The sequence below is a fragment of the Taeniopygia guttata genome, chromosome 18 (assembly GCF_048771995.1).
Source record: "Taeniopygia guttata chromosome 18, bTaeGut7.mat, whole genome shotgun sequence".
NCBI classification, from domain to species: domain Eukaryota; kingdom Metazoa; phylum Chordata; class Aves; order Passeriformes; family Estrildidae; genus Taeniopygia; species Taeniopygia guttata.
In genome coordinates this window covers 2,821,255-2,849,193 of record NC_133043.1, presented here as the reverse complement: position 1 = coordinate 2,849,193, position 27,939 = coordinate 2,821,255, and the positions used below count along the sequence as shown (strand labels likewise).

General features: G+C 51.2%; 3 protein-coding genes across 5 annotated transcripts in view; 2 read left to right on the top strand and 1 right to left on the bottom strand.

The window, feature by feature from the left end:
• GNA13 (G protein subunit alpha 13) overlaps positions 1 to 4,937 on the top strand; it is a 29,460-nt gene extending 24,523 nt beyond the window's left edge. The window contains exon 4 of the mRNA XM_030287246.4: positions 123 to 4,937. Within this exon, the coding sequence (XP_030143106.1) occupies positions 123 to 695 (573 nt within the window). The 3' untranslated portion in view covers positions 696 to 4,937. The remainder of the gene's footprint in view (positions 1 to 122) is intronic.
• Positions 4,938 to 18,696: 13,759 nt separating this feature from the next.
• SLC16A6 (solute carrier family 16 member 6) lies at positions 18,697 to 27,722 on the bottom strand. Of its 2 annotated transcripts, XM_002194032.7 has the most exons (6): positions 27,476 to 27,722; positions 25,037 to 25,278; positions 24,287 to 24,430; positions 23,496 to 23,624; positions 21,816 to 22,637; positions 18,697 to 21,250 (listed from the first exon to the last, which is right to left on the bottom strand). In XM_002194032.7, exons 2-6 carry the CDS (start codon positions 25,269 to 25,271, stop codon positions 21,000 to 21,002), a joined length of 1,581 nt encoding a protein of 526 aa, XP_002194068.2. In that variant the 5' UTR covers positions 25,272 to 25,278; positions 27,476 to 27,722; the 3' UTR covers positions 18,697 to 20,999. The 2 variants fall into 2 exon arrangements, with proteins under 2 accessions (XP_002194068.2, XP_030143097.2); XM_030287237.4 differs by lacking the exons at positions 25,037 to 25,278; positions 27,476 to 27,722 and having other exon boundaries at positions 23,496 to 23,752; positions 24,287 to 24,426.
• Positions 25,893 to 27,939, top strand: part of ARSG (arylsulfatase G) — a 30,042-nt gene continuing 27,995 nt past the window's right edge. For both annotated transcript variants that reach the window (XM_072936923.1, XM_072936922.1), the window contains exon 1: positions 25,893 to 26,680. The gene's annotated coding sequence lies outside the window, so the exon portion shown is untranslated. The remainder of the gene's footprint in view (positions 26,681 to 27,939) is intronic.

The following is a 27,939-nucleotide window of genomic DNA, read 5'->3' as shown; positions in this document are numbered from 1 at the left end:
ATCCATGTCTTATTACTGAAAACCTTGTTCTGTTCCTATGCAGGCTGCTCTCTCCTCTGCAGCTCAACTGTGCCCATACCCATGATCATATCCTAATGAAAAAACTCTCCCTATTTTTATAGGATTACCTTCCCTCACAGCAAGATATCCTGCTGGCACGAAGGCCCACCAAAGGGATCCACGAGTACGACTTTGAAATCAAAAATGTCCCTTTCAAGATGGTGGATGTGGGCGGCCAGAGGTCGGAACGGAAGCGGTGGTTCGAGTGCTTCGACAGTGTCACCTCAATTTTGTTCCTGGTGTCCTCCAGCGAGTTCGACCAAGTGCTCATGGAGGACCGGCAGACAAATCGCCTCACGGAGTCCCTGAACATTTTTGAAACGATAGTCAACAACCGGGTGTTCAGCAACGTCTCCATCATCCTCTTCTTAAACAAGACGGACTTGCTCGAGGAAAAAGTACAGAAAGTCAGCATCAAAGACTATTTCCCAGAGTTTGAAGGGGATCCCCACTGCTTAACAGATGTGCAGAAATTCCTGGTGGATTGTTTTCGCACGAAACGCCGGGACCAGCAGCAGAAGCCCCTGTACCACCACTTCACCACTGCTATTAACACAGAGAACATCCGGCTAGTTTTCCGTGATGTTAAGGATACCATCCTGCACGACAACCTCAAGCAGCTGATGTTACAGTGATGTGCAAAAAGACTGCTTTATTTCAGTAACTCTTGTGTGTTGTTTTTTTTAACTAGAAGTTTACAGCAGGAATAGAGAAATCCAGATCCTGTCAGACTTCTTGATATGTGGCTAAAAGCTGCTGCTGAACACATTATTGCCAATTTCTGCAGAAATTCAGGCTTAATCTCTTCCAGTGTAGCTTCAAGTTGACTCAAGTTGTAATTTTATAGCAGACCTATGTCTAAGTTACCTGTAAAGTGGTAAATTTGACCTTTTACCAACATGTGTATTATCCTAGAAAATTCAGAATTCCAAGTCAAAACGTCAATGAAATTGTTGCAATTATTAGACTGTGGCAGTAATTTAAGGTGGGGGAGGGGGGAGGGAGAGAGAGAGAAACTTCTCACATCTAACTTCATTGTGAAGACTGTGATACCATAGCTGACTTATGATTTCTCAGGTCTGTTTTTGGTTAGAAATCCCATCAGATCCCTTGCTGGAATCACCTCTTTGCAGCCCTTTTCTGGGTGTAATGTACTTCCTGCTTAAGTATAAATCTTACTGAATTACTGGTGTTGGGTTGGAATAGGAGATGCTTCAGAAATCTGGAAGATCAGGAGTTTCAGACATATCTATCAGGAAGTGCTGAGTCCAGTGAGAGGGATGGATGGTTGGCACAGTACACGGATTCACTCCAGAGGCGTCCACACGTCTTGGAGCCATGGCAAAGCACAGAGCACTCTGATCAATCCTCTTGGCATTCTGGTGTGGGAAGGGGGGAGCAAACCCAGCTTGTGTTTTTTATCTTCACTGAGCAGATGTTACCTGTGGGTCACCAGTTCTGGGAGCGCTTTAACTTAGCACTGCTTTATCTGAACTCCCTGCCTCCTTCCCGGGCGCCTCCTCCGAGTCAGGAGCGTTTGCTGATGGAGAGAAGGACTTGCAAACCTAAGTGCCTCCTTGTGTTCTGTCCTCCTCTGGTATTTTCAGTGGCCTTATGAATTCCCAGCAGAGGCCTTGTGTAGCTGACACCGTGCAGATGAATGTTTTCTTCTGAAAAAATTCAAGGCCGTGTCCCAGCAGAATGTGCTTCGGCTGATGAGGTTCTTTCTGAGACTTTCCAGTTGGGTCTAAGCAATCCTAAGTGTACTTGAGCCAGATATGTTGCACAGCCTCTTCCAGAGTGCTGCTTGTGATTATTTTACCCAAAGTCCTTTCGCAGTTTTGTTTAATTTCTTAAGGGGAGTTGTTAGCATCGCCATGTGATTAAAAGAAGAAATTATAATAATAATAATAATGAAAAATAGTGAAAATAAAGCAATCCTGATGTACCCCACAGCACACTGCAAAAATAGAGTGAGATTGTGATATAAAAATCAGTGTCCCTACCACGTTTCCCCCAGGCTGTAGTGGTATGGGCAGTTCAGCTGCCACTCTGCCCATGGAATTGGCCAGTTCCTGTGGATCATGCTGGTGGCCAATCCTTGAATACTTTTTTATTCTCATCCCACGAGGAAGGGGTGACATGGTGGTGTCACTGCTGGGAGCATAGGAAAGCTGCCTGTCTCTTGAACTTAGCCTTTACTTACTGTGATTGTAAGTTGTATTAACATCTCTGTACCTCGTTCTCCTGGCAGTAGAAGGGGAGTAGTGTATTTTTATTTAGCTAGGTGCTTTGAAAGACCTCTATTTTTTATATCATCCAGTGAATAGTCATAGGTTAGTCTGTGATTCTGGCCATCAGGCACTGTTTGGGGAGGAAAGAATTCTGAAAAGAGCTTGGGAGAAGTCACAGTGCAGAATCTAAACATAATCCTAAAGTCTGGATGCAGCACTGATGTCAGGAGGGTTAAAAGAATCTTGGATGGGGATATTTAATGTAGATTTTGTCTCTACTGGACATGGATTATTTCTGATTTGGTGTGTTCAGGTTATATGTGAGCAATTCAAGAAGGAGCATGAAGCAGAGACCTCAGGAAAGGCTGGTGAGGCTCTTTCAAGGACTGAGCAAGACACCTGTGATGGGAGCAGAAGTTCTCCTTTGGTCTGTAACTGCTCCATGAACAGACACAAACCTCTGGTGGCCTCCCAGTCCAGTCTTGGAAAGCAGAAAACAAATTCCTGCCCTTGGTTGTCAACAGGAGGAGGAGCTGGGTTGGTTTTTCCTTTGCTGACAATTGTCTGAACAAGTGTCTTTTCAAAACAGAGACTTACATCTGATTAAAACAGTTGATTTGGAGAGGTCTGCAGTAGGTGCTTTGGGAGGGTGTCAGACCAGATGATTGCAGAAAAGACTAAAGACCAGTAGTGGATGATAGGGTGAGTACCAGGGATTTGTCTAAACTGATTTCTATGAAGGGTTGATGAATTTTTTCAGTGGAACCTGTTAATTTACTGAAGATTCTCAAAACTGATGTCAGTCTAAGGATGTAGCCAGGGTCACCAAGGCAGTGGGCACACTGACCTTGGCTAAAGTGGGAGAAATTCCCCAGAACCACCACAAAAATCCCTGTTCTGAGTCCTTTCAGATCACTCTCCCTGTGAACCCCAGGGCATGTAAGAGAGCAAGGGGGACCCCAGTGCTGGGTCACCTGTAGGCCCTGGTAGATAAAGCACTATATGAATCTCAGGCAGAAATGAATTGTTGTAATGAAATAACTGAGTCAAATCACTCGGGTCTCCCACTCCCATGCGTGACAGGGGTGAGACAGCACACCTGGATGTTCCTGTTTACATGTTCCTGTGTTACCCTACAGCCAAAAACCCCAAATCAGCACCCTTGTCCATCATGAGCTCCCTGAATGGAGCACACCTTGGGCTGGTGTATTTCCTGTTAGATTTGTTTCTACATATCATTTGTTTGTAGCAGGACGTAAATCTGGTACAAGAGCTGAAGGGCTGATGCTCTGAACAGGCTGGGTTTTGTCCTGAAACAACCAGAATTAATTACAATTCAGGACAGTTTTGTCCTGAAACAACCAGAATTACGGTTTGCTGGTGAGAGTAAAGCTTCCTCGTGGAAACCAGTGTGGTACAAGGTTGGGATGTGTTCCTAGTGAAGGTGGGAAAGCAGGTAGAAACTGAAGTATCCCAGAAAATCAAGTTTCCCAAAATTCCTTAGTTCTCTTTGCTGAAGTGAGCTGTGTTCTAAAGATCACTGACCGTATGGAGATAAACCACTGTGCTGTACAAGCTGTACTTGAAGGTGAAATTGGTGTTTTAGTGACTGTTCCCTGCTGCAGTGTTCAGCTGAGATGATTGATACCTAAAAACTGTGGCTGTTCATCAGGGCTTTAAAAATGTTACTCTTTTTTTTTATATATATATTGTACGTGGGAGCATAAGCCATCAGTTTGTGTGAAACTTCAGCTTTCTTCTCCAATAACTGCTCTTAAAAAAAAGTCAAGTTGATCTCAAAGGCTGTTTCTGGGGCTTGTTTGTGAGTAGCTTTAAATTCAGATTATCCAGCGGAGTGCTGGGGTGGGGGGGTGTTCTGGGGGTGTTCTGGGGGTGTTCCTGGTGGCTCCCAGCCCCAGCCTGAGCTGTGCCCGTGCCCAGGGCACCCCCTGGCACTTCCCCTGGCATTTCCCCTGGCAGTTCCCTCCAGGACTTGCAGAAGGTTCATTTTGCAGCACCACTCCTGTTCCACGCTGCCCTCGGGACCTCTCCTGCCGTGCAAATGGTTCACCAGATCACTTTACAGCTCTTGTCTCTCTGATGGTACCGTTAATGTAGTTTTTAATTACACAGCATTGCAATACAGTGCCATTTTGCAATTTCTTTGCATTGTACTTGAAAATAAGTTGAATTGCAGACTATTTAAAACTGCTTTCCTGCGCTTTCAGTAGCAGTGAGAGCTTACCTTATGTGAAGCCTTTATGTAAAAATATATTTTATAACAACCTCATAGATCTTTAACAAAAACCGAGATTTGTATTAGCTTTGTATAAATGTTTGTGGCTTACAATTTTATATGTTTAACTTTTTATAAACTTTCCAGGGACTACTTTTTATTGTAAATTTTTTTTTTCTCTCCTTGCTTTAGTTTAAGATTGGCAATAAATTATTTCTAAGGGAGGTCTTAGAAGAAAAAGCATCACTTATTTTTTATGAAACGGTTAAATCAATTCATAGTTTCAAACCTCTTACACTTGCTTGTACATTGCTCTGTACATACTCTCCAAAAGTGTTGCCTTTCAGCTATTAATATTTGCCTTGTGTACAAAAATTACTGACTATGAATAAACATATACAGCCTCATGTTGGTGTGATGAAATCATTTTTTCTGTTTATTAACCAGCACAGGCAGCCAGCTGACTCTTTTTGTTGGTTGCTGGTTTGCTCCTGCAAACACATCTTGTGTTTCAAATAAAATATGTAACAGAGTCAAACAAACTCTGCTCAGAAGGCTCCTCCAGGTCCTGCTCAGCCTGGTGACTTTGTCCCTGGCAGGGAGGCACCAGGAAATTGCTGACTTGCACTTGACAGCCAGTTTTGTGCTCAATATTTAAAATATTGATGGCACTTGGGTGTGTTCTGCGACAAACCTCTATGAATTATGGATCTTGATATAGCAGAGCTGATTTTTTTTTTAATATCTTTTTGACTAAGCCAGCCTCTGCCTCCTGGAGAAGAGGCTCACTGGTGGCAGAATTTTGCAGCAAAACACTGATTTTTCATCAGTTTTTATAGGCCTGAAATGCTTCATTTTCCACAAGAAATGGCTGGCATGCTGTGGAAATGCCCAGAAATGCTCGGCCCAGGTGATCCTTGTTGGCAGAGCTGGAGCTCAGAGCTGCTGCAGGGATCTCGGTGTGCCTGAGGCAGGTCCTGGCTGCTCTCAGAGCCACCTCTGAGCACCAGACCAGTTCAGAACCTGCTGCATGCTGCAGCTTAGCTCAGCTCTTGTGGCTTGGGTTCCAGCTCCTGCCTTTTCCTTTCTCACTCTGGGAAAGTCACACCAGCTGAACGCCGTGATGTTCCTCTGACTTTGAAATCCAGCTGGTTTTGAAGCCTTTTTCTTCTTTTTTTCTTTGCATCCTGTTTCCTGAGATGCCACCTGAGGAGTAAAACCAAGCCCATCTAGAGCTCAGCTTAACAAATCGTGTTTGTTGGGTTTTATAATCCAAATATCACAGGTGTAATGGCATTGCCTTCACCTGGGCTGCTGGTGAAGCTTTTGGGGACCGAAGCCTTGAGCAAACTGGTCTATGGAAGGTGTCCCTGCCATGGCATGGGGCTAGAACTGGATGAGCTTTAAGCTCCCTTCTGACTCAAACCATTCCAAGATTCTATGATAATTTTATTAAATAATATATAAAATTATATAATTTATAAATACTAAATAATTTCTTCTTAGGAATGAGTTAGTGGTGTTGGACTATCCCGGGCTTTGATCACTCACCACACTGAAGTGCTGGGAAGAGCAGAAGTGGAAAAAAGAGCATGTTCCAGGATTTATTTCCAGGAGGAAGCGAAGTTTCTTCACATTTGCAACACTTGATTTACCAAAACACCTCGTTGCAGTGCTGAATGTAGGTTGGGTGTTCAAGCCTCTTCCTTCCTGTTAAAGCAACTCGGTGATTGCACAATAACTGACAGGAGGGATTAAAAATGCAGTGGGGCTGTACCCAAAGTGTCCCTGGCTGTCCCCTGGCAGCAGGAGCTGGGTTCAGAGCTCACCTGGGTCCTGTTCCTTCTGGAGAGCAGAGGTGACCATGGAGGGCAAAGTGCCGAGGAGCAGCTGCCAGGAGAGAGATCCCATCTGAAATCTGCCTGGAAATGGGGCAGGAATCTGCTCTGGCACAGACCCTGCTGGGTTTGCCCTCTAAAACAGGACAGGCGATGGCAGGGAGGTACTTCTGGCCCCTCCACTTGTGTTTTCCACACCAGCTGAACTGTTCCCAGTGTGTGTGAAATGGGAATTGATTAAATTGATAAGAAGGACCTCATCACTCTCTGCAGCTCCTGAAAGGTGCCTGTGCTCAGGTGGGGCTGGGCTCTTTCTCCAGGCACTGACAGAACCAGAGCACACAGCCTCAAGCTGCACCAAGGGAAATACAGGTTGGATATCAGGAAAAAGTGTTTTACAAAAAGGAGATAAAGTTCTGGAGTGGCTGCCCAGGGAGGTGGTGCAGTCACCATCCCTGGGTGTGTTTAACAAAGCCTGGACGTGGCTCTGGGTGCCAGGGTTTGGTTCAGGTGTTGGGGCTGGGCTGGGCTCGATGATCTTGGAGGTCTCTTCCAACCTGGTGATTCTGTGAATTCTGTGATTCTGTGAGTTCTCTGAAATCTGTGATTCTGTGAATTCTGTGATTCTGTGAATTTTGTGAATTCTGTGATTCTGTCCATTCTGTAACCAGGTGGATCGAGTCCCACAAGACTTTGCAGCAGTGTTTTATTTGTGCCTAACTTCAGATGCTCTTGGATTGCCTTTCTCTGCTTTCTTTTGAGCACATGAGGAGCCAGACATCGCTTCCAGCTGCAGTGCAGCTCCCACAAACAGCATTTCCTGGGCTCTGGGTTCTTGCCCAGGGCCACTGCTCAGAGCAGCTCCTGCCATTTCCAGGCCAGCCCTGCTGCAGGCTGTGAAGTGCTCCATGGCAGAGCCAGTGCCCAGCCTGGGCTCAGCAAAGGCCATAAGGAGTGCAAACATTCCCAGTGAGATGCCAGGCACCAGTCCCTGCCCCTGAGCTGCTGCTCTGCCCAGCTCTGGTTTGATTAATTGCTGAGCACTGGATCTGACAAACCTGGATTTGGGCTCTGCCACGCTGCCTGGGGCTCCACACAGAGTTAATGCTTAAAGGCTGAGCACTCCCGAGCTGTGAGCAGCAGGTTGTGTTTGCTGCTCTGGGGCAGGAGGGCTCCACAGCACTGCAGGGGAAGGCAGAACATGTTTGGCAGCAGATCCAGGGCCTGAATAAATCCCATTTCTCTGCCTGGATGGCTGGAAATGTAGTGACCCACTAAGATGATGCTGATCAGTGCAGACTGGTTTTTATTAATTTAGGACTTGCAGAGCAGGAGGAAGCACGAGATCCTGTGCATCCAACAATATCCAAAGTGAGTTTTTCCCACTCCCAGTATTCAGTAGTGGATCTTGCCTGTATAGAAGATGCTGATGCCCTTCCCAGGATTCTGCCCATTGACAGGCAGCATCTTAGAGCCCAAATCCCTGCCTGATGTCCAAATCTCTGTCCTGTCCAGCAGCAGGCCAGCTCTGGTGGCTGTCAGCCAGGCTGCAGGTGCTGTTTGTCCTCTGTTGTCACCTGCAGCCTGGAGCATGACCAGCTTCTCTGATGTGGCAAAAAGCCACCTCTGACAGATCCAGAGGGGAGGCAGGAGTGGAACAAAGGAGAAGGACATTTAATTTAACATCCCCATTGCCCCAGACAGCCCTTGTGCTGCTCAGGGGCTCAGTGACTGTTTCCAAGCTGACCATATCCCAGTCAGGGAAGTTTGGGGGATGGCAGAGCCAGTGAATAACTCACCTCCAGGGGGTGCATCCAGCTGTCCCTGCAGTGCCATCCCCACCCCACAGCAGCTTCAACTCCTCTCTGCACCCCCAGTCTGTGCCTGGGGGCTGGTTGTTGTTTTCAGCTTTTATTGGAAGAAAAGCCAGCGTCTATCAGTGATACAGATCTTCCTTGGGCTGCCTGGGCAGAATATTTTACTTTTTTGCTGTATGAGCTGATTCTCTTATATTGATCCAGGATCTAAGGGTGGCAGCAGCTGTGAATTGATGACTGGTTCCTGCTGTAGCTTCCATTTTTCCCTGAAGAAAAAGGAAGCAAATAAAAGAACTTCAGTGCAATCAGCATTTTCAAAGTATTACTAACACCAGGATTTGCAGGGGTGCAAGTTGAGCAAGGCTTCAGCAGCATCAGCCTTCTTACATCACGTCTGGCATTTGCTGAAAAATTGTCTAAAATTAAGGGCAAAACTTCCTCTTCTGTTCTTGCAGATGACCCATACAGACTCTCCTTCCCTCTCTCTCCCATGCCCACTTACAAAACTTGAGGAGAAAAGGGGATATTTCTCATTCTTTTTTATTTTATTTCTCATTTTATCCTCTGCTGTGCTCCACAAGCTGCCTGGGAAGGAGCACCAGCCTGAGGCTGTGCAGCAGAAGCCACTCCAGTCCCTCCCTGTTGATGGTATTGCATCTTCTCCCACAGCAGGAAACCCCTCTGCTGCTGCTCCTCTCACCTCTGCAGTACTCAAGGTGAAATATTATTAAACACTTTTTGGGGTTTTTTTGCCAGCATGTGGCAAATCATAAATCCTCCTCTCATTTCCAGTGAAAAGTTGGCTTTCACTGTGCTGTAATGAAGCAGTGGGGAGTCACCTCTGGTGTTCTTTGGGGAAGTCACTGGGGAAAGGAACATTTTCTGCATGTGCAAAAGCAGCAGGTCTGTGCCTGTCCCCTTGTTCAGCTGACTGACACCACTGCAAGGACCTAATTGTGCTCTTCAGTCCCTGGAGGGAGCCTGAAAGGAAGATGGAAAAAGACTATTTGCAAGGGCCTGGAGAGACAGGACAAGGGGGAATGGCTTCAAGCTGTCAGAGAGCAGGTTTAGATTGGATATCAGGAAGAAATCCTTCCCTGTGAGGGTGGGGAGGCCCTGAGGGTGCCCAGAGCAGCTGTGGCTGCCCCTGGATCTCTGGAAGTGTCTCAGATCAGGTTGGAAGGGCTTGGAGCAGCCTGGGACAGTGGGAGGTGTCCCTGCCATGGCAGGGGTGGCACTGGATGGGCTTTAGGGTCCCTTCCAAACCGGACCATTCCACAATTTCTCTCTTTAGAAAAGCAGCCCCAGTTGGCTGAACTGGAAGGTTTGTTATATGGAGAGTATTTAGACATTTATTATTCAAATGAATTGCCAGAGGGAGCTGCTCTCTTAAAGGCCAGGAGGTAAATCGTTGTTCTCCCCTCTCCACAGCAGCAGGGATGGGATCTGAAAGCACCTGGCAGCTCTCCAGCTGTTCCTCTGGAGCCGGGATTCCCACCATGGTCTCCCTGCCATGGGAACGCTGCCCACGGCAGGAGATGTTCCTGGGAGCTGGCAGCTCCGGGGACCCCGGGAGGGAGGGAAAAGCACCTGCAGAGAGCGATGCTCAGCCGGGAAAGGTGTCCCAGGTCGGTGGGATGAGTCTGTGCCAGATGTGTCAGCAGCTGGCAGCACTGTGGGTGAGGTGAGACCAGCTCCTTTGTGCCCCACAGCTTCGTGCCCCACTCTCTGTGCCCCACTCTGTGCCCCACTCTGTGCCCCACTCTCTGTGCCCTCAAAGCCCCGTATCTCTGGGCTAACCTGATCATTTAGGGGCTGAGAAAGGTGGGACATCAGACATCCTTGCAGGAAAGGTCCAGCAAACAGGAATGGCTCTTTCTGAGAGGGTCTTTCAGGGCCAGACTCTCCAAGGCCCGTTTGTGGCAGGATTTCACCTGTCCCATCTCCATGTTCACACTTGTAACACTCACAAATCTTTGCATTTCAATAACTCCTTGTTGTTTGTTTGCATTTAAAAAACTCCTCCTCCTTTAAATAGCTCTTGGGAGTGGTGTAGTATATAACCCCACATATTTACAGTTCCTGTAAAGGAAAAGAGCAACTAAAACATCTGAAACGAAACTAAAAACTGAACTTCATTTCCCATTTCTGTGGCTCTTTGGATCCCACATTTCTCGAGCACTGGCTGATTTTTTCCTCCATCTTCTGGTCAGATGGGATCTCTGTTTATGGGACATGAAAGTCACCCCATCCTTTTGTGTTCTCCTAATGCAATGTTTGTGAGAAATACTTCAGAGCTGAATGTGTTACAGGAGAAACAGATCTTTGCTAGACTGTCATTGCAAGATCATTGTCTACAGGCAGCTCTGTGCCAGCTTGAAGCTTCAGACCGAAGCTTTGTGGAGGGGCTGGAGGGGCAGAGGGAGGAGCAGGATCTGTGTTTGTGGTTCTGTGCCCTGATCTGAGCACAGGATGGGTTCCAGGAACATCAGAGCACTAAATATAGCAGCTGTGCTTGCTCAGCACTTCGGGTCCAGCAGGCCTGAGGGGAGGTGTGAAATTCAGTCTCAGTCACATTAGCGACACTTCCTGAGAATCCACGATCCCTCTTTTGCCTAGTTTGAAATGCTGGGAAAAGGAATGAAATTATCAGGGGGAAAAGTAGAACTTTTATACATGGCTATGGGAACCACGGGCTAAACTCCTCCTCTGTCTCCCAGCAAACCCCACCAGTGCCTCTAAAAGCTTCCAAACACGAAAAGCATCACACCAGTGTAAATATTGGAGCTTTTATTTGCTTGGATTTAATAAAACCCCCAAAGAGCTGTTGGGAGTGTTGAGGAAATGCTGCTCCTGGGACACCTGTGCAAACCAGTAAACCCAGAATGCCTCTGCTCATAAAGAAAATATAGGAACAATATTCCTAGGAAAAATGCATGGAGGCAGGTACCTCCCTGAAGGGTTTCAGCTCAGGGCTGAGTGTGGGCACGCTGCACTGTCACTCGCCGTGCTTTCCCCTCAGTTCTGCAAATTCTACCCAAAATCTCCTCCAGAAAGGGCGATGCTCTCATTGCCAAGACCTCCAAGTTCTCCTTCCCTCGCTGCTGCTGCTGCAGGTCTCTGAGAGCTTTTCACAGCTGGGTTCATAAAACATGCTCCATGTCTCTCCTGCACACATTTGAAATGAACCATGGCGATCCTGCTGTCAGTTCACGCTGGAACAAACCAGCACACCCAGTCCTCGTGTCCCCAGCCCGTGTGTCCCCATGCCCCGCGTGTCCCTGTCCCGTTTGTCCCCATGACGCGCCTGTCCCTGTCCCTGTCCCTGTCCCTGTCCGTGTGTCCCTGTCCCGCAGCCCCCCGGGGGGCCGGCAGGGGGCGCGCGCGGGCCGCGCAGCCGGGGGGTGCTCCGGGAGGGGACAGAGACAGGGACAGGGACAGGGACAGGGACACTGAGAGGGGACAGGGAGGGGACACAGGGACAGGGGACAGGGACAGGGACAGGGACAGGGACAGGGACAGGGACAGGGACAGGGACAGGGATAGGGACAGGGAACAGGGACAGGGACAGGGACAGGGACAGGGAGGGGACACAGTGAGGACAGAGGCAGGGCACACCGGCACCTTCCCCAAACCTAACCCTGATCCCAACCCTAACCCTAACCCTACTTTTAACCTTAACCCCAACCCTAATCCTAGCCCTAAAACTAACACTAACCATAACCCAAAACCCCAACCCTAACCCTAACCCTGAACTTAAACCTAACAGTAACCCCAATTCTAACCTAACTCTAACCCAAACCCCAACCACAACCCTAACCCTAACCCTAACCCCAATCCTAACCCTAACCCTAACCCTGAAGTTAACCCTAACTGTAACCCCAATTCTAACCCTAACCCCAACCCCAATCCTAACCCTTACCCTAGCCCTAACCCTAACCCTAGCCCTAATCCCGCCCATGCTGTGTGTGGAATGGAATGGAATGGAATGGAATGGAATGGAATGGAATGGAATGGAATAGAATAGAATAGAATAGAATAGAATAGAATAGAATAGAATAGAATAGAATAGAATAGAATAGAATAGAATAGAATAGAATAGAATAGAATAGAATAGAATAGCACAGCCTAAGTGGGACGGGAACCACAAGGATCACTCTAGTCCCACACAGACACCCCAAGAACCCCACCCTGGCAGTGCTGTCCAAACCCTCCTGCAGCTCTGGCAGCCTCAGGGAGTTCCCTGGGGAGCCTGGGCAGTGCCAGCACCCTCTGGGGCCAGAAGCACTCCTGCCATCCAGCCTGACCCTCTGCTGCCACAGTGAGCTTGGGGCTGACAGAAAGGCCGGGGCGGGGAGCCTGGGCAGTCCCAGGCTGCACCAGCCTCTTCCTCCTCCCTTCTGCAGCACTGGGGCCGTGCTGTGGCACCCAGGGCAGAGCCCAGCCCTGCCCTGCACAAAGCAGTGCCCCCTGTGAGGAGCACATCCCTTTGCCATTCCCAAGGCCTCCTGAGGATGTCCAGCAGGATGCTCTGGGCAGGTTTTTGGCTGCTCTGGATGTGTGCTTGCCCCAGAGCTGCTGGGCCCTGGGAGCAGCTGCCTGGTCCCTGCTGCTGTCACCTCTGCCTGGGAGCCATCCCCTCACACCTGAGGCTGGATTCCAGCCCCAGCAGCCAGCCCTGGTTTCTGACCTCCTGGCAGGATGCATTTCACAACCCCTGCCTGGTTTGTGTCTCTGTTGCTGTAGATACCAGCAGCTTCTGCCTCGGTGTGTTTGCTTGTTTTTCTCATCTTTCTATGGCCTTACAGACATAAAAACTGTAGAAGCACATAAGTTCAGGGTTTCCAAAGGAAGCTGTGGTCTGAGACATGCAAAGAAATGTCAGTGGTAGAGAGTTACACTGTGGTTAGTGACTGTTTATTTGTTTTGCTAAGTAGAAGCAGGTGTTCAGAGGGTATTTGGGGAAAGAGGAGAAGGGTTGTGCTGCTCAGAGGCTTGAAAACCTTCTCACCAGCATTAACTATTGTTTTCAGACACAAGCAGCAGAATGCAGGCAAGAGAGAGAAGGATTTTGCTTCAGTCTTTCAAAACGAAGGTTAAAACCTTTCAGCTTTGTCCTTTCATTTTCATTTTGTGTGGTACAACTTGAGAACCTTATTATCAAGGACTGCACAGAGATGATAGTGAAGCAGCAGCAGGAACCCCAAATGTGCTCACCAAAACCCCTACAAGTGCTCAGGGAAAACCATGAGAGGTTATTAAAATGCCTCGGGGTGCTGCCACAGGATTGAAGTGTGATAAATGCAGGAAACTTTGTGTATTTAAAGGGTTACTCGCTGCCATTTACTGTGGACTATTTTAAAATTTACTGTCTGACAAGGAACTACCAGTGCACTAAAAATTCTTCTCTGGAAAGCTAATGTTTGTATCTCTTGGCTGCCACTGGTTGCTAACATGATGCTCAGTGTTTGGTCTGTGCTGGAGCTGCCTGTATCCAGGAATGTTTGCCTTCATCACTCTTGAACGCTCCTAAACCAAGTGCTGTGGGATCTGCCCAGAGCATGGGCTCCAGAGAGAGCAGACAAGTCTGGCTGCATCTCAGATATTTCATGATGTTCAGGAGAAAATGCCTTGAATTTAATCCAGGTTATTTACATAGTTTCTCTCTCTATATTTTTTTTTTAATTTTTTTTTTAATCAGGTTCACATTTTTAAAGGGTGCTTTGTGTGAGAGGTTTAATTTCCCGTGTCAGGATGCTATTTGTAATTACTGTAACAGGATTTGGGCAGGTTTCTGTTCTTTGCCTCTCCCAGGTAGGACACTTCCTGCTCTGTGCTGCAAATTGGCTCCCCTGTACCTGGGCCCCAGATCAGGCTGACAGGGCACCTTTCCCACTGTGCACAATTTTCAGGGCTAATTTTTGCTCTCAGCTTTACAGATCTGCTGTTGTTCTCCCTTCCTGCCCTCACATACTGTGAGCAATTAACTCCTCTAAAGCATGTGAATTAAAAGTCCACACCAGAGCACATCTGTATGCATTTTAAAAATCACTCCTTTGAAAATGAGCCACTTATGCATTTTCATATTTACTGCACTTGTTTCCGTACTCTACAAAGTAGAATTAGACATGGGTATGAGGTTTTTGTGCAGCTCCCACTTTACACTCTGGGCATTTGGCCTCTCTGCTGGGCTCAGGGGTCTTTTGGCCAAGGAGAGCTGCACAGGTGGGGCAGGCTGCAGGTCAGGGCTGTCCTTGAGGACAAACTGAGGCTGGAATTCGTGACTCACTCAAAGCTGTGCAAAGAAATAAAATAAATGGAAAAGGTGAATAAAAACCTTTGAGATGTGACACTGCCCATGTGGCTGGAGAGGACTGAGAGTGTCTCCATGAAAAAAAAAAAAACCCTTCCTGAACTAAAGGTTGAAGGGGTTTTTGTATTTAATTATTTGGGTGATCTGCTTGCACCTGGGTGTGCAGTAAGTGCTGATGGGGGAGTGGATTCACCTGCTGGATCTTTTGTGATATTGGTGGAAGCTGGGAAAGGCTCTGACCTCTGCCAGCGGAGGCAGGAGAAGGGCAGCAAATGGCAAAAGAAACAGAGAAATTCCCTTTGTAAGGCACAGTTTGTTTAATATATTTTTCATCTGGGTGGGGAATTGCAGAGTGCTGAGAAGGGGGAGCTGTGCAGGGGCAGTGAGTCTCTGTGGGTGCGGGTGGAGATTTCTGGGTGGGCACAGCAGAGCCTGGCTGGGCTGAGAGCAGCTGGAATTGGGCAGAAAAGGGCCGATAAAAAGTGTTTGTCCCCAGTGTCACCATGGGAGAGGGCGGTGGGGTCAGCCCAGCAGGGCTGGTGGCCCCGATAGCCCCGGGCCAGGGCAGGGCTGTGCCTGCCCGGGCTGATAAGGGCGAGGATGGGGCTGGCACAGCCAGGGGCTGGGGCTGTGTTGGGCACAGGGATGGGCAGCTGGGGCTGGCAGCACGGCAGGGGAAGGGAGTGATTTCAGGGTAGTAGCAGTGGCTGGAGCAGCAGCACAGGGTGAAGGAGGAGCACAGGGTGATGCTCAGTGGCTGGAGCAGGGACACAGGGTGATGCTTGGTGGCTGAAGTAGCAGCATGGGGTGATGCTCAGTGGCTGGAGCAGCAGCACAGGGTGAAGCAGGAGCACAGGGTGATGCTCAGTGGCTGGAGCAGGACACAGGGTGATGCTCAGATGCTGGAGCAGCAGCACAGGGTGATGCTCAGTGGCTGAAGTAGCAGCATGGGGTGATGCTCAGTGGCTGGAGCAGGGGCACAGGGTGATATTCAGTGGCTGAAGTAGCAGCACAGGGTGATGTTCAGTGCCTGGAGCAACAGCATGGGGTGATGCTCGGTGGCTGGAGCAGGACACAGGGTGATATTCAGTGGCTGAAGTAGCAGCACAGGGTGATGTTCAGTGGCTGGAGCAGGACACAGGGTGATGCTCAGTGGCTGGAGCAGCAGCACAGGGTGAAGCAGGAGCTCAGGGTGATGCTCAGTGGCTGGATCAGGACACAGGCTGATGCTCAGATGCTGGAGCAGCAGCATGGGGTGATGCTCAGTGGCTGGAGCAGCAGCACAGGATGAAGCAGGAGCACAGGGTGATGCTCAGTGGCTGGAGCAGCAGCATGGGGTGATGCTTGGTGGCTGGAGCAGCAGCACAGGCTGATGTTCAGATGCTGGAGCAGCAGCACAGGGTGATGCTCAGTGGCTGGATCAGGACACAGGCTGATGCTCAGATGCTGGAGCAGCAGCATGGGGTGATGCTTGGTGGCTGGAGCAGCAGCACAGGCTGATGTTCAGATGCTGGAGCAGCAGCACAGGGTGATGCTCAGTGGCTGGAGCAGCACACAGGATGAAGCAGCAGCACAGGGTGATGCTCAGTGGCTGGAGCAGCAGCACAGGCTGATGCTCAGCACCTGCCTTGCCCTCACCCCACCTCGCTGCTCTCAGGCTCTCTGGGGTGGTTTGGGCTGCTCCTCTGCCAGGCTGCCTGTGGCCAGCACCCAGCAGTGGCTGCAGCAGCAAAAAGCCTTCACAACATTAATGAAAGCTCTGACAAAGGGAGGCGAGGGGAACTATTGTCTCCTTGGCCCGCTCCTCAGAGCGGCTGCGTGTAATGAGACTTTTGGTTATGCTTGTGGCTTCTGTGACAAAGCTGTGATTTAGGGGCTGTCTGCTCCGAGGCAGAGCTGCTCACACAGGCCAAAGTGCTGGTGAGTAATATTTTACCACAAATTGTTGTAACTGGAGCTCGACGGCTGCAGTAGGAAGGAGGGGGGGGATTGCATTTGATTTATTAGATGGCTTAGTGCAAATTGCAGAGCGAGCTTTGTGCTGGTGTGGCCGTGGATTTGCAAATCCAGCAATAAAATCCACGGGAATGGGACTGGGGAGGGGACATCTCCGTGGTTTGCTGCCACCATGTCCAGAGGAGGAGGTCTGGATGTGAGGGGGGACGGAGGCTGCCAGCCAGCTTTGGGGACCCACGGCAGCTGGGTGTACCCAGGAGCCTCCCTGTGTGCCCAGTGCCCAGGGGGAGCCATGGAATCGCAGAGTGGAATCATTAGGGTTGGAAAAAAGTCCAAAATCGAGTCTGCCCTTTGATCAAACACCACTTTATCAGCGAAACGGAGCACAGAGTGCCACGTCCTGCTGCTCCTGGAGACCTCCAGGGATGGGGACTCCAAACCTCCCTGGGCAGCCTCTTCCCATAGCTGGCCACCCTTTCCATGGAGAAATCCTTCCTGAATTTCTTCCTGCCCTTTAGCACGGCCTCGGGGTAAAACAACCCCTCTGGGCAAGCAGAGCTTGCTCCCTCAGCCTTCAAACTTCCCTAAACTCTGACTTTTCCTGAACCCAGCTGTGCAGCATCTTCAGGGTGAGTTCTGAGGAGGAAGGAAGTGTGGAGGGCAGGCTGCTGCTGGGCTTGCATCACTGTGAGAATTCAGGTCATGTTTACTACAGGCAGCTGGAACACGATGATCTCGCATGGTAACAAGTAACATCTGAGGGGACGAGTTAAAACATTCAAGCTGTTTTGTAAGCACCTACTTTGCTTTCTTTCCAAACCCAGTTTGGCTGTTTGCAAGGGTTCATTTGTCCCCTTAAGAACCTGGTGTCATCTTGTTGAAATAAGTGAAAAAGAACAGGAGGTTCCTCTTCCTTTTAATTTCAAATGGAAAAAATGGTTTTGTCTTTTTTTGTTGTTGTTGTTGTTTGGATGGGTTTGTGCTGTTGATTTTGGGTTGTTTGTTTTTTTTTTAAAGGCCCCAAAACAACAAACAAACCCCCACAGTCCTTCAGCAAGGACAGATACCTACGGTCTGAAGGCTTCTGGCCTCTTGCAAGCTGACCTTGTGTAATTTCCTCTATTTACATTTGGCCAGCACTGGCCTCATTGACTACAAGAGTTTATACAGCCCCTTTGGAGAGGAATACCACGGATTGCTGAGGCATGTCCTGCCCACATTCTCCTATTTACTGTGCTGCTAGATAGATGTACAGCGCTACTGAATAAATATATCCTTATCCTATTTTGTTCTTGCTTTCGTGCCTTTGTACCAGGCAAGCAGAGAAGGTCACAGGCAATTAATTTAAACCAGGTGGGAAAAATGACTCTTAAAATCTTTCTGTGCAGGGAGACATCTGATAGTGCTCCAGTTAAATGTGCTTTTATTTATGTGAACTGTGTGCAGGCTTTGTAATGTCTATTTCTGGGGGGTTGTTTTTGAGGAAACTGTTGCAAATAATGTTTGTTCAGTGCTGTAAGCGAGCCAGAGTCGAATTTGGAGACAGATTATCTTCCCTGGACTTTGGTGTTGGCATTGCAGCACGGCTCACCTCTGCAGGCAGAATGGAAACAGCTCGTACCTAATGCACATCAGCGAGGTGATGATTCCCTCTGCAAGCAGAGCATTTGCAATCCTAATGCCTGCAGTGCTATTTGGGACGTGGCAGCACTGCTCCTTGTAGGGTCTGGGGATGCTGGACGGGGTCAGCAGGGAAGGGCAGATCGAGAAATTAGGTTTGAGGCAGAGAGAATTGCTGTTTAGCACGACTAATCTGCTATTTAGTGGTTTGGGGGGGGTTTAAAGTAGATTTTTCTGATATACAAGTCACTCAGCCTGGCACGGAGAAGGTATTCAGCGATGATAAAACAATTATGTGGCTGTGTGCCCATGGAGGCACGAGGGAAATGCTCCCAAGTGCCACCAGCTCAGAAAAGGCTCCAGGGTGAGGGTTCACAAGGGCACCCTCGGGCTCAGCACTAATCCACAGCTTGCAGCAATGTGCAAAAATATCCTCTCCTGCCAGGGGCTGGCACTGCCCAACTGGCAGGGAAAGCAGGGCCACTTCAGCCTGGAGGAGTGGCATGGGACAGCTCCCCACAGCAAACCCAGGGATGGAGCAGAGGGACAGAAGTTTCTTCATTGTGTTTATTATTAAAATGAGAAGGGGGGAAAAAAGAGAGGAAGGAAAAAAAAAACCAAAAAAAAAGGAAAAAGTTTATTGCAAATCTCAGTGTTTAAGAGTATTTCCAGAGTCCACTTTGTTACAAACAAATCAGTAAATCCTGCTTGTGCTGTGCCCTCACACACACACACTCACCACTCGCTCCCCTGCTCGTGCCGCGACGCAGACAGGAACAGAAACGGACTGTGAGGTCAGTGACAGATGTAGTATTTGATCTGGATTGGAAACTTGGTAAAAAAAAAAAAAGAGAGAGAAAAAACCCAAACTAAATACAGTAGAACCTCGCAAATCTGCAGAACAGGGAGCTTCCACACACACGCAAAACCTGGAGGCCTTAATTCCACTTCCAAGCAGTTGTAATAGCAAAGTGCTGTAGTGAGGTCTCGTATCACAAAGACTTCAACAACCTTACAAGGATAGGCTACAGAACATTTACCAAAACGCTTGAAGTATCATAAATTAACAATAAATTAAAAGTACATCGTAATGCAACGTGGCTATTTGTTCACTGATCACTGGTTCACACAACTCGAGTTCTCTGTAAGGGATCTTCCAGTCCTGGGTGCAACACAGCGAGGTTCTGCTGGCCGTGATAAAGTGCTGAGGCAGAGGAAGGACACGAGACCACAGGTCCCGGGCAGTGAGGATGAATTGCTCCAGCCACTTGGTTGCAAGAGTGCCTGTTTCTTTTTTTTTTTCCTTTTTAATTTTTTCTTCTTTTTTTGGACATCTAAGACAGAAAAAATCAAATCAAGCACCTTCCCAAAAAGAGGTTGTGGTTTGTTTTTTTTTTTCTTTTACAGATTGTCCCACATTTCTATGGCTGGTAAAACACAGGTCAGTGTAGCAGTTAATGGATGATGCCACTTCCACTTAAGTACACAGAAATGGTGGCTTGGGGTTTCTTTTTCCCCCAAACCAGAACAGACTTGTTTGATTTGTCCCCCTGAGTTGCCTAGAGGCGAGAAGATGCATATAGGTGGGGTAAGCAAGCTGTGAGCAGGAATCTCTCCCATTAAGACTGAATGAACAGCTCAAATGTCTTTCATCCTTCCCTTCATGCACAGGCTCCACTCAATTTCTCACTGAAGTCAGCAGCAAGAAGAAAGAAGCCCCTTGCTGACTCCAGGGGAGAGCTGGGGAAGGGGGTGCAGCTGGCCCGGCCACCCCAGCAGCCCGTGGCTGGCAGGGGTGGGGGCAGAGGGACAGGGGGGGCTCCTGGGGCTGCAGCAGAGATTTCCTTGTGCACCTGTGAGCCAAGGGTTCGGGTACATTAAGACATCCTGGGCCAAATCCTCCCTGTGGGGTGGGCTGGTTCCAGCAGCCATGCTGGGTCCGTGGGCACCAGCTGAGCCTTTTTCCATGGAAAGAGATGCTGGATCTGTAGTTCATTTTTTTGGACTTTTTTTTTTTTTTCTTTTAAAATAACTGGGTTACTTAAGACTTACCTATTTAAAACAGCTACACTTTATGCTGTAAGAATAATTTTCCCAACAATTTCACAAGCAATACAAGATAGGCATTGAAGAGATTGATGTAAAGACAGCTTTCCGTTATGCACAGATCATTTTTCCTCTCCAGTTATTTAAGCTAACCTCCTTTAACAATCTCAGAATAAATTAATAAATACTAGTTAAATTAGAAACAGTACATCAGGTCTGACTATCAACAGAAAACAGTTCTAAGGACCCCAGATGGGAGAAGAAAAATGATCTCATGAAATATGTGCAGTAATAACTGGCCATAAAGACACACGGAGCCTTTGATTTCCCAGCATTATGTGACATTCAAGTTAAGATCATTAGCAATGGTTTCTAATTGTCAGCTATCTAGCCTGGCCTCCTCCTCCTCCAAGCTAAAAGGTGAGTCTGTATCCCTCCAGAAGAAGATTCAGTTGGCTACTGGTGGTTATGGAATGCTCGTCTCCAGTTCGTATCATCGGGTCTGTGTGCAATTTGTGGTAGGGGATGGGTGACAGTCAGAGGCTGAGCTGCTTCTGCTGTTGTCAGTATTTATGGATCAGCTGGACCTTTACCTATGCTTGTTATCAGGAAAGCAAGTGTGCATCACATCTTCATGCTAGACAGAAGTTATTCTTATGTGACTATCCGTATTTTCTATGGAGCTTTCCATTGTTGGTTAAAAAAATTCTGCCTAATATTAAAAAAAAAAGGAAAAAAAAAAAAAAACCTTGTTGGTAGCAACTGTTCACATTTAAAATTTCACATTCCCTTTAGAATGGAGTTTTAAAACGTGGAGCAGAGCTGACATTTCCCCCAGCCGTACACTGAGCACATTAGATGGAGAAGGAACAGGGTTTTTTATACCACACTGTCAGAGCCTTTTCCTGAATTTTCTGCTTTTCCAATATCCATGTCTATAAAGTCATCTGGTAGTTCTGGTGGTGGCCCCGCCGTGCTCTCCTCCACCTGCTGCTGCTGCTGCTGCTGCTGGTGGCACAGCCCAGTCTTGCACGGCCTCACCAGGGCCAGAAACACGGCCCCCAGGACCATGCCAGCAGCACAGGAGTAGAAGGCTGAGCTGTAGTTCTTTGTTGTATCCACTAAGACACCTGAAAAAAAAACATTTACAGCAGTTAGCCACAGCCCACTCCCCCCCTGCCCTGCCCTGCCCTCCTGTAGGGCTTTAACCTGCGTTTTATCTGTGACAATCGGATGCCACGTTAAAAAAAGTACACCCATTGTGTTCTGGGGCACACAGTGACATCTCCAGGCGAGTCAGAAGCCCCTGGGCACTGCAGGGATGCTGAGCCCGAGATGCATCAGGCATCTGTTTGTTCTGCCAGACTTCACCTTTCTGCAGTGCGTGGCACAGGCACAGCGAGAGGGACTCGCCTCTGCTTGTGCCTGAAGTGATGCCAGGTTTGGGTTTCTAACAGGATCAGGGTAGCACTGCAGTATTTCCCTTCCCTCTGAGGTTCCTCAGTGCCTCCCTCATCCGTGGGACTCTGCAGAGCTGCATTGCAGTCTTCTGGCTCTGGGAGACTCCCAGTAGAGGCTGCAGGGATTTTAGGGGAGTGCTGCGACCAGTGCTGCCAGAATACCTTCTAGACAGAGATCAGCACCAACAGCTGTCAAAAACCTCCAGAACAAAACCAAGACCAAAGTTTGTGTTACCTGCAAGGGGTGGTCCAGCCAACCCAGCTAAGCTCTGAATGAAGACATAGACTCCAGCTGCAGAGGACATCCTCTCGATGCCGACCACGTCGTCTTCAGCCAGGAGGGGAATATGCGTGCCCGCTACCGTGCCGAGCATGAAGCCAAAATAAACGCTACATATCATCAAGCCCCAGAATCCAGAGGCAAAAGGGAAGGCAACCAACGCTACCGCCAGCAGGATGACGCAGATGAGCTCGATGTAGATCTTGCGGATGGGCTTCTTGTTGAGGAGCCAGCCTGCAAAAATCCTGCCGAAGACCTCGGCGATGGCCATGGCTGACAGGATGTAGGCAGAGTGGTCTTTGCCGATGCCGAGGCTGCGGCTCAGGGGGATGATGTAGAGGGAGGGAGCGAAGAAGCCCAGGGTTGCAAACAGGCCAAAGAATGCATAACAGATAAAGCTATAGTCTCTCATCACAGAGAAGTCCAGTAGTTTGGTTTTTGGTTCTGGAGGGGTGCTGTTATTGTCCGTGGGATTCTGTCCGTGTTGCTTTGGTTCTTCACTTTTCGGCTCTGCTTTGGTTTTTCCAGGCACATTGCTGGGTGAGGTAGTTATATCGACTCCTGAGTCTATGGACTCTATTGAGGTGCATGTTTGTTCGTTTTCAAGCATGTACTTTGTCTCTGTGGGCTCCTCTGGAGGCTGTGCTTTCACTTCTTCCTGCTCTCTGATGACGATGGGGCGCAGCAGCGATCCGCAGGCGGTGATGCCCAGCTGCAGCACCCCGACAGAAAGCATGCTGTACCTCCAGCCAATCTGCTCCTTCAGGGCCGTGATTGCTGAGGGAAGAGGAGAAGTGTAACTGGGAAAGCCTGTAGTTACACCAAGGAATTGAATTTACAGCCAGGGAAGGGACTGGAGATTTGCCACTGGAGGGTTCCAGGCGCCTCTCAAAAAGGCTGAGCAGGGTCCCTCTACGCAGGGCTCTGGTGCCCACATTCCCCCTCTGCTGCAGCAGACAGAAGCTAAAACCTGTGATTACCACCTGGCTAGCAGATGCCACCCTCTAGGTAGCCTCTTTTGAGGTCTCAGCAAGTCTGGGGACAAAGGGGGTGTTGTTTTCAATGAAGGAGGGCAAACTCAGTGCTTGAGTTCCCTTTCTCAGCTGCCCTCACCCTGAAACCAGCTAGCAGAGGAAGTCTCTTAGCTCTGCTCAAAGGTGCACGTCACTGCTTAATTACCAGCCTTCCTTTGCACCCAAATCAGCTTTGCAGTGGGGATTAGCCCAGAGCACAGCAGAGCACATAAACCTCCAAGGGCAGAGGTGACAGGGCCGTGACGCCTGGGGACAGGCCCCCAAAAGGCTGGAGCACTTTGGCAGCCCGTGCTGAGCACAAGCCCAGTAACCTTTAGGAGCAGTTCTGTGCACTGTGTGTTTTAAATAGCTGAAGTTTCTCGGGCTTATTTTTAGCCTGACAAATCTATATAGGGAGCCCAGCGGGCTGCGTATCAGCCAGGCATGTCCTGCACTGGCACATGGCACCGGGGGCTCGGGCAGTGTCACACCCATCCCTGGCACTGCTCGTCACTCTGCCTGCTGGGTGAACAAAACCACTTGTGGGCACCGACCTGGCCTCTGGCTGCTTGCCTGGGGACAGGAATGTGCCTTTGGCACTCCCAGCACGTGGGCACCGTACCTGGTGCGAAGGAGAAGACAGCGAAACATTCCCCTGTGGATGCCACCGCTGTGACCAGCGAGCGCCTTTTGTCAAAATACTGTGATAAAATGGTGACAGTCGGGAGGAAGGAGAGGCAGTATCCGAGGCCTGTGAATAAATGCCAAAAATTGCCATAACAACAAGTAAAGGAGGGGGAAACACCGATGCAAGAACACGTTAAGTCGGCTTTCCCGGTGGTCATTACAGTATCATTTCGGCCAACTCAGCAAGTCACCCTGAAAGAAAATTATTGGGGAAACCAGAATGTTATTTTTTTTGTAAATTGGAAGGGGGAAAAGAAAAGAAGAAAAAAGGAGAGTAAAAACCCAAACCAAGAGACCCAGCCACCCAAACCTGCTAGATAATGCCTCCTGCTCCCAGACAGCCAGTGGGGTCCACTTTGAGGACCTCATCTGCTTAAAGTATTTGAGCCTGAAGCAACTGTTCCCCTAAGCAAGGCAAGCTCCTGGCTGTGGACACGAACAGGACGCCCAGGCCAGGCTGGAGAGGGGGAAAAAAGCATCAGGAGAAGAAAGCAGAGACAGAGGGAGCGTTAGAGGATTTGAGGTGTCCCCAGCCATCCCAGCTCATCAGAAGCGACCGGTGCTGCTGCACGAGCTCAGGGCCAAGTCCAGGGCGGTGCCGGGGGTGGCAGAGGGCAGAAAGCCAAGCCTGGGGCCCATCCTCGCTGCGGGGTCAGCTCAGGAGGGGCAGCAGCACCAAGCACGCCCCAGCCAGCGTGTGGCAGTGGGGACAGCAGGGTGACTCACCGGAGACGACGCCGATGGTGACGTACATCTCCACCACGCTGCGGGCGAAGGAGGCGATGACCATGCCGGCGCTGACCAGCAGCCCCCCGGCCATCACCACCAGCCGGTGGCCGAAGCGGTTGCTGAGGACCGTCGACAGAGGAGCTGGAGAGGGAGAGAGCCACAGTCAGCACCCACCTCAGCAGCTTCACAGCCACCATCTCCTGCAGGGGCTCTTCTCACACTCCTGCCCGAGTCCCCTGAGGTGCCACCTCCCTGCACAGCACAGCATCACCCCGGAGTCACCCTCGGAGCAGGGCACAGCTCACAGCGTTTAGGACGTACCACAAAATCACCAGAACAGACTTCAAGGCAAGCACGTGGCAGCCCAGGACAAATCTCCAGCCGCATGCCCGGACAGACTGGATTTCAGCAAGGCTCAAGTTAGTGCTAATCCTTTTCACTGCAGAGTTTGGTTTGAAAACTCTGGTTTTTTGCCCTTTGCTGGTGAGACCTGAACAACTGGGTCAGGCTCAGTGACACGGACCCTGTCCCTGCACCACCCACAGACAAGAGTTGGGGCTCAAAGGGACTGCCAGGCTGAGATAGACATTCCTTGGCATTTGAGGAGCAGCCTCTGAGCTTTATGGCTGTGATTTCATTTATAATGGAGCCATTAGAGGCACAAAAGTCACAGGTGCCAGGTCCTTGCACGCTGAGTCAGCAGCACGACTGCCCCTTGCCCCTGCACCGAGCGCCTGCTCCTCTTACCTGTGAAGGTCTGTACAAACACACATATGGATATTATCCAGGATATCCTGCTGTTGGTTTCGTCAAAGCTTTCCATCAGGTCGTTGAAGAAGACTCCAAATGATTTTATGATGCCGTATGTCAGGGCTTCCACAACAAAGAACGCAAAAGCGACTGTCCAGCCCCATCCTCCGTCAGGCACTTTAGTATAAACGTTTGCAGAGGTGCACGGCATCTTTACAGCTTTGACCGTCATTTTGGATCTGGAAAATGAGGGGAGAGGCAGCCAGGCATCAGTTTGAGCTGAATTTTGCTGGAAGAGGCACAGCCTGGGAGCTGTAGCACCCCTAAGGCACCATGAGCTGGACCCTGTGCTGCCAAGTGTGGGAGTTGGGCTGATGTTTCTGCCTCTGTCCCTCCGTGGGCTCCTTCCTGCTGCTGCCCCGTGAGCCCAGCACCAGAAACTCCCAGCTCAGCACCCGGGCGAGCTGTTCCCAGCAGCCAAGCCCGGGAGCTGGGAGCTGTCATCTGTCTGTCGGTGCACGGGGGCGGATGGATGCAGTTCGTGAAAGATCCACCGCGGAACCCAGCGCCGGGCTGCTGGAGCTGCAGGAGCCCCCGGGCACCCATCGGGGCACCCACCGTCCCCAGAACGGCAGCTCAGGGCTGCCCATGCCTCAAACGTGGGGTGGGGACACCCCTGCTTCCACCAGCTCCCCTGCAGCCCTTGGCACCACTGCCATCCCCCAGGGCAGGGCAGCTGGATGGGATCACCCCATAAGATATGGGGTGTCCTCAGCCCTGCCCTGTGTCACCGGGGGCTGTGGGTCCCACATGGAGCTCCCCATGGAACCCCCCACTGCTGCACGGGGGGACAGCAGCAGTGTCACAGTCGGGGGGAGGACACTGTGCTGGGGTCACCACCACAGCCACACAGTGGGGACAGTGCCACAGTCCTGGGCTCGCCGCCACACCTGCACAGGGGTGCCACTGTGCGGGGTCAGCACCACACCTGTGCAGGGGGACAAGTGCCAGGGTCACTGTCACAGCGGCATGGGGGGAGCACTGAGCCGAGGCCGCTGCAGCACCACACCTGTGCAGGGGGACGGTGACACGATCACCTGCACTGGGGGGCTCGGTCCCGGGCTCACCGCCACAGTGGTGAGGGGGGACAGAGCCGGGGTCACCGCCACACCTGTGCAGGGGGACAGAGCCGGGGTCACTGCCACAGTGGTGAGAGGGGACAGTGCTGGGGTCACTGCCACACCTCTCTGGGGGGACAGAGCCGGGGTCACTGCCACACCTGTGCGGGGGGGACACTCCTGGGTCACCGCCACACCTGTGCGGGGGGACAGAGCCTTACGTGCTCTGGGGTGGGGGGACACTCCTGGTCACGCCACAGCGGTGCGGGGTGCCGGTGCCCGGGTGGGGGGACACTCCCGGGTCACCCCACAGCGGTGCGGGGTGCCGATGCCGGGTCACCCTGCGGGACGCAGCGCGGGGCGGCCCCGCGGGCAGCGAGCGGCCGTGCGCCGGTGCCGCCCCGTCCCGCCCGGACCTGCGGCTCGGCCGCGCTCCCCCGGCAGCCAGCGGGCATTTCCCTCCTCCATTTTAGACTCGGCACCGCGCTCCCAGCCCACCGGGGAACTTCGCACGGCGGAGCAGGCGAGTGCGCGGCACCGGCCCCCGGGAGCCCGGCCGGGCTGCGAGCCCAGGGAGGGGTCCCCGAGCGGGGTACGGGGGTCCCCGAGCGGGGCACGGGGGTCCCCGCGCCCCCAGCCCCTCCTGCGGTGCCGCATGGCGGGTGCGCGGCTCCCGGGGGATCCGCTCCGGCAGGGATGGAGCGAGGCGTGGGCTCCTGCATCCCTGCGGTGCTGCCCGCGCCCGGCTCCGCTGCGGCCGGGCAGGACGAGGGGCACGGGCCGGACCCCCGGCGGCCGCCCCAACTTTGTGCGAAGTGCCTGGAGACCCCCCGAGAGAGGGGACGGGGCTGCCACCAATTCCTGTGTCACTGCACGGGGAACACGGGGGAGAGAAAAGCAGATCGGGAGGAAGCACGCTTAGGGAACAGAAAAATAAGATAATAAGGGAAGGAAAAACAAGCCAGCGAATCCGCAAACCTGGGCGTATGGAACGTACATTTAAAGATTAAAAGAAATAATGATGGACGGGGAAAAAAAATTGAAAATGAAGCCGGAGCGCAGGGACCCGGCGTGGCCCCCCCTTCCCTGCATCACTTTCCCAACATTTCAGCCCTGATTCCTGCATCGCCGGGGCCGCGGGCTAAAAATACAGGGATGCGGGCGAGGGGAGGTGGGGAAGGAAAACGCTGGAAAAATGAAAAAAATAACGTTAAAAAGCGCCCCGAAAGAGGGGGAAAAATTTAAAAAAAAAAAAAAGGGAAACAAAGCCCTCCCCCACCCAGCTCCCCCGGAATGCCCGGGCGGGAGCCGCACTCACCCGGTGCTGCGGCGGGGTCAGGGGCTGCCCATGGCCCGGGAGGGCGAGCGGGCGACCCTCGGCGAGGAGGCGGCCCCGCTGCCCGCCGGCCTCCGGCCGCTGCTGCTCCCGCTGCCCGCGGCGGCGGCTGCTGCTGCTCGGTGCTCGCTCGCAGCCCTTTTATACCGGCTGGAGCCGGTCTCCGCCGGCGGCTCCGCAGCGCCCATGTGCGCGGCGCCGGGCCCGGCTCGCCCAGCGGCGGCACCGCGTGTGCGGGAGGGGCGGTGCAGCGGGGCGGCCCCGCAGCCCCCACACCCCCACACAGCCCCACAGCCCCCCACAGCCCCGCACAGCCCCGCACCGGCCGCTCCGGCAGGTGCCGGGCCACCCGCGCCCGCCCGAGCGGGGCGCGGAGCATCCCCGCGCCGCATGCGGGTGGGATGCGGGGAGCACATGCCGGAGCCCCCCCGCCGCTCCTTGTTGGG